The sequence below is a fragment of the Musca domestica genome, unplaced genomic scaffold, assembly GCF_030504385.1.
Source record: "Musca domestica strain aabys unplaced genomic scaffold, Musca_domestica.polishedcontigs.V.1.1 77, whole genome shotgun sequence".
Classification (NCBI taxonomy): domain Eukaryota; kingdom Metazoa; phylum Arthropoda; class Insecta; order Diptera; family Muscidae; genus Musca; species Musca domestica.
Genome location: NW_026712400.1, coordinates 2,584,720 through 2,590,171, shown reverse-complemented (window position 1 = coordinate 2,590,171; position 5,452 = coordinate 2,584,720). Strand labels below are relative to the sequence as shown.

Sequence of the window (5,452 nt, the reverse complement as noted above, 5' to 3'; positions counted from 1 at the left end):
TATAGCCAATATTTTTTTGATTTGTTTAATATTATCATAAAAACTATTTGGGCTAACATTGTGGCTTTGATTACATTTTCAATGTTCACACTACGGCAAACGAAATATGAATAATAGATAATGTTAAAGTGGCAATAAAATTGTCTTTGAATTTATATTTCCCATATAATCCAAATCAACCAAGTGAGACGAACTTTAATTTTACAGCAAATGCAAAGAGTAACATTAAATGGATTGCGAATTTTATCGCTAACGTGTTATCCAATAAACACTAATGTTTAAGATGAGCAAAAAATCATGTTAAATTAGGGAAGCTTTACTTTATCCAACTTATAAAGCATTTTTTTCAGGTTTAAGGTAAAAATTAACTCTGGTTATTGTAGTGGTTTGTGACATAATCAATTTATTTTATACAATTATTATTTTTCTAACACTTTATACATTTACTCTAAAAATAAAAAATATCGTCATAATATATGAATAAAAAAAACTTTTAAAATAAAAAATATTCATGACTTCCACGGCGGCTGGCGGGACTGGCAGTAACGTTTTGCATTCTTGTCCAATTTTTCTTTGGATTGTTTAGTTTTGGATGTTAATGATAAAATTTCATTCAGTTTGTCAAAATCACTTGGAGATTTCGAAAGCAGCTGGAATATAAAACAAATACTGAAATTAAATGGAAATATATTTTTTGAAAAACAACTTTGTTACCAATTCAATGTAAGCTTGCAGTTTATCCACAGGCGGAGATGTATTCTTTGGAAGATTAAGATTATTTTCCTTTTTACTAGTTTTCGGTGTTTCATAGTGATTCTGGTGATTTTGTTGTTGTAACAATGCATTGTTATGTGTTTCATTGCCATCAGGTGACTCATTATCGGTTGTCTCGAGTTGAGTTAATCGTGTTAGATTCGGCGATGTCAATATTTCCAATGCTTTTTGCCATTGAGTTTCCATTACATTGTGTAATTTTTCAGCAATGTCAGCCCTTTTGGATTTATACAGACTCAATTTTAGTTCTAGATCTTCAATTTTCTTTGTAGCATTCGCTAATTGTATTCTATACAGTTCAACCTCTTCCTTTTGTTTTTCTTGCAATAGTTTTAACTCTAATTCATTTTTCTCATTTATCAATTCCAACTGTTTGACAGCACGTTCCGCTATCAATCGTTCACGTTCTCGCGCTTCTGTTCTCAGATTTTCTTCAGTTCTATCTAGTTGTTCCTGAAACTCTTTCAGCTTCTGTGAAACTACATTTTCCAGTTGTTGTTGATAATGACACTTAAGGGACTTTTGTTGTACGTCTAATTTTTTCCTAAGAGTGCACTATGGTATAAAAATTAAACAAAATGTTAATATAGGAAAAACGCTTTTGCCTACCTCGTTTTCAGTTAAATGAGCTAACGATTCTTGTAGTGATTTCCTTTGGTTTTCCAAATTATCAGCTCTTGACTTTTGTTTTTGGTGATATTCATGCAACATTTCTTTCTGATGTCTCAATGTAGAATTCTCCTTTTCAAGTTCTTCACACTTTAGTTTAATCTGAAACATTTTAAAAATGTTATTGGTTGTAGCAGTGGTTTACTCGGATTATTTATCTTTAAATACTTTTTCATATAAATGTTCGGACTTGGCATATTTGTCTCTCAACTTTTGTAACTCATTAAGGGACATTTCTTCAGATCTCTTACATGCATGAACTTGTATTTCTAACTCCTCCATTTTCTGTTTGTAGTGAGTGGACGACTCATTCGATTTTCTGAAAAACGCATTCGGATTTGATTTACTTCAATAGTCATGATTCGAATTTGAATATACCTTGTGTAGTTGGTTAGCTCCATCTCCATTCTCTCATTTTTCTCCTGAAATTTTGTTGCCAAACTAACAGCTTGTGCAAGTTCTTTTTGTAGGGCTTCCATCTTTTCGTCATATTGCTTACGTTGCTGTTCATAAGACTGCAGATTTTGCCGTATTTGTTGCAGCTCTTGTGAGAGACTGAAATAGAAATTTTTATAATAGATATATTTATGTACATTTGTTTTCTGTTCCCGAGTAGGCGAGTATAAGGCATCACCAACTTACAAATTCTTATTTAATTGTATACATTAAGATACGTTGGATTATTAATAGTAGTGTTATCCAATACCTTTTATTTTCCATTTGTACATTATTCAGAGCATTATCTTTTGTTCGATCAACTTCAATGGCAACCGATAACCTTTGCTGATATTCTAATAATCGCGATTGCAACTGTCTCACTGTCTTCTCCAAATGCTGCCTCCTCAGCTGCTCCTCCTTTAAATTCGACTGCGATGATGTTGCTATAGCTGTGGATTGGCCACTTTTTCCCCAAATTTCACTTAGGCTTATAAGGTTGTTTTCGGTTTTTGACATATGATTGTCGGACGTTGGGACTTTGTCTGCTGATCCTGTATAAATAGATGTCCGCATGTTATTCCCATGTGTCTGATATTGGTATTCTATATTTGGCAGCCGTTGTTGTACTTTAGCACTATATTCATCACTGTGTCTTTGTTGCCAGTAATCACTGCTATTTGTTGCGGAAACCCGATCATTTGACAGGAAATTATCAATTTCTAACAATACACCATCATCCTTGCACTCCTGTACAGTATTTGATTTCTTAGAAGCAATAGGTTGTTTAAAAGAAGTGTCCATACATTTAGGAGTTGAGTGAACCATTCCCACTTGTTCTCTATTGTGTTTAGAAGGGCCAAACTGTGTTTTTATCGTGTTTGCTGATATGCTCGAAATATCTGAGGGGTTGTCTATATAGGCCATTTCTTCTCGCTCTAAATAATGCAATTTTGTATTTATATTATTCAGTTCAGCTTTTCGACTGGGCGCCAGAAATTGATAAGCGTTTGAAGTCGGTGGTGGCGGCACGGATAAAGACTCCTCTTCTTTACTATTTTCCAAATTCATTGCTTGAAAATTACTCGTCAGGTCTCTGGCAATTTTTAGTCGTCTTTTATTTTCTTGTATGCTTTTGAGTTGCTTTCTTTTCAAAGATTCTAAATCTTCTGCTATTAGTTTTTCCTCTGCATTAGCAAGATAGTAATCGGGTGGTATCAACAATAAAATATCGGTATCATCAGAATCACTCATTACAGCTCCTTAATTAATCTGTATGCAGTTTTGCATTACTTTGTTTTGCATTATAACTAATTATTTTTTAAAATAAAATAGTACATTTTCAAATCCAAACGCGCACATCTGCTTGCAAGCTACAATTATAAACAAGTGATTGAGTACAAGAACAGTTAGTCGGTAACAGAAATGATAATCGGTATTTTATATAATTTAAAGTAACCGTTCGGGCAACTTTTACCAAGTTTATACGGTGGTAGTTTAACTTTCAATGCATTTAAAAAAGACGGTAATGGACTTATTTTATTGAATGTCAGAATGCAAAAATTTGTCATTGTGACGTTGCCGTCCCGGCAATTACGAAGCCATCAGCAATTATATAATTGAAAAGCCTATAATTTCGTTCTTTTTGATTCCCATGCTCGTTTGTTCATCCAGTTTCATTGTTTTCAAAACAATAAATAAACTCACAAAATTGGCAGAAGTCGGGAACACTCAAAACAAAAAAAGTGTAAAGAACTTTGCATTTTATTGTACTGCAACAAAAACATTCAATGATCTGTTCCAGAATCTACAATTTTTACAATTCGATATCATAAAGGAAAAATAAGTATCGTACTTAAAAGTTTTACATTCTTGCAATTCTGGAGGAGACAAAAAATAAATATGTATTTGGTAGTAAACTACAACTTTGATTCCGGGCCAACGAACCACAACTACCGATTTGCATCGTATAAGGAAAAATTTAAAATTATACTTATTTTTGATAAAACGTTTTAATTTTTGACATATCAATATTCCCCAAATGTTAATGCATCTACCTATATTCCTCTACCATGCATCTACCAGTATTCTTCTACCATGTTTATACTAGAGCATGGTAGAAGAATATATGTCAAAGACCTAAAATGGTAAAGACTGGACAAAATGCATAATGGAAAAATAGTTAATGTGAAAAATATATAGAGGCGCTGCTCACAACAGTGACATGTTAGCATAAAAATTGTATTTACAGAGCAATTTTAAGAATAAAATTTTCTGTAAACCAAAAATTTGAACTAAAAATTGCATTTCACTGACGTTTGAATATTGCATTTGCTGTTAAAACAACTTAACATTGGTGATTATGTTGTTATGATATCGTAACAACAGAGGTATTTACACCTGGTGGCAATGTTTTGACTCTGTCTTGTCCCATCTTTATACTTCTATGTCTTTGTATATGTTTTCTTGTTTTGAAAAAAAATGCATATTTTTATATTTTTTGAAATAAATATGTTTTGTTATATATACTACTGTAGATTCAATATCATGGGAAAACCCCGAAATTCCATTCTTGTTTCGCGGGTTTCCCCAATATAAGAATTTTGTTAAAAATGAAAAATAAACAAAACCAACTGTTGCATATTTAAAAGTCTATTTGACATTATAAGACTCCAGTAAGATTTGAATTTTTCTAGTTTCTTTGAAGTTGAGCAACCTTTCTTATTGAGCCATGTAAAATCTACTTATATTTGAACAAACATTTTAAAACTTTTGACATATCAATCATGGTAGAAGAATACAGGTAGATGCATCAACGCTTGGGAACATTGATATGTCAAAAAAAAATTTAAATGTCTTTTCAAATATAAGTAGATTTTTATATGTTTTCTTATATGACGTCATTCGGAGGTTATTATAATACGCGTTTTTCAACAATTTTTACAAATTTAAATAATTGTTCATTCAACATTTTCAATTCCAAAATTGGTTTGAAAGTTCATTGTCCCAACAGCTGTGTCGATGCGTCTACCTATATTCTTCTACCATGATATCAATGTTCCCAAGCGAGTAGCCAGTAAGCCAGTATTCTTCTGTCATGTACTCATGGTAGAAGAATATAGGTAGACGCGTCGACACAGCTGCTGGGACAATGAACTGTTAAACCAATTTTGGAATTGAAAATATTGAATGAAAAATTATTTAAATTTGTTAAAATTGTTGAAAAACGCGAATTATAATAGCCTTCGAATGACGTAGTTTAAGAAAACATATAAAAATCCACTTATATTTGAAAAAACATTTAAATTTTTTTGACTTATCAATGATCCCAGGCGTTGATGCATCTACCTGTATTCTTCTGCCATGCATGTACTAGAGTCTTAAATGCTGTTCACACATTGCGCATACATAAGTCAAATGAAATTCCCTGGATGTGAGTCGATTTTTTTTTAACTTAAGTGATTACTTAAGAGACGTGGAGACTTTGGCTCGTGTTTCCAAGGCACCGCCAATACATGGAAAAGATCCGAGACCTTAATGAATCCGATTTTTTAGTTTATTCCAAAAACAATTT

The 5,452-nt window shown here is 32.2% G+C and overlaps 1 protein-coding gene across 1 annotated transcript; it reads right to left on the bottom strand.

Annotated features, from left to right (window-relative positions):
* Window positions 1-172: 172 nt before the first annotated feature.
* Window positions 173-3,288, bottom strand: LOC101889127 (paramyosin). The gene is made up of 6 exons (XM_005184656.4): window positions 2,150-3,288; window positions 1,822-1,998; window positions 1,612-1,762; window positions 1,384-1,545; window positions 715-1,329; window positions 173-650 (listed from the first exon to the last, which is right to left on the bottom strand). Exons 1-6 carry the CDS (start codon window positions 3,130-3,132, stop codon window positions 510-512), a joined length of 2,229 nt encoding a protein of 742 aa, XP_005184713.1. The 5' UTR covers window positions 3,133-3,288; the 3' UTR covers window positions 173-509.
* Window positions 3,289-5,452: the final 2,164 nt, after the last annotated feature.

Excerpts from the sequence above, each read along its gene's own strand:
- LOC101889127 (XM_005184656.4), bottom strand. The coding sequence starts at position 3,132 with ATGAGTGATTCTGATGATACCGATATTTTATTGTTGATACCACCCGAT. Across the intron at positions 1,763-1,821 it reads GAGCTAACCAACTACACAAG|AAAATCGAATGAGTCGTCCA; the intron begins GTATATTCAAAT and ends TGCGTTTTTCAG. Across the intron at positions 1,546-1,611 it reads CCGAACATTTATATGAAAAA|ATTAAACTAAAGTGTGAAGA; the intron begins GTATTTAAAGAT and ends AAAATGTTTCAG.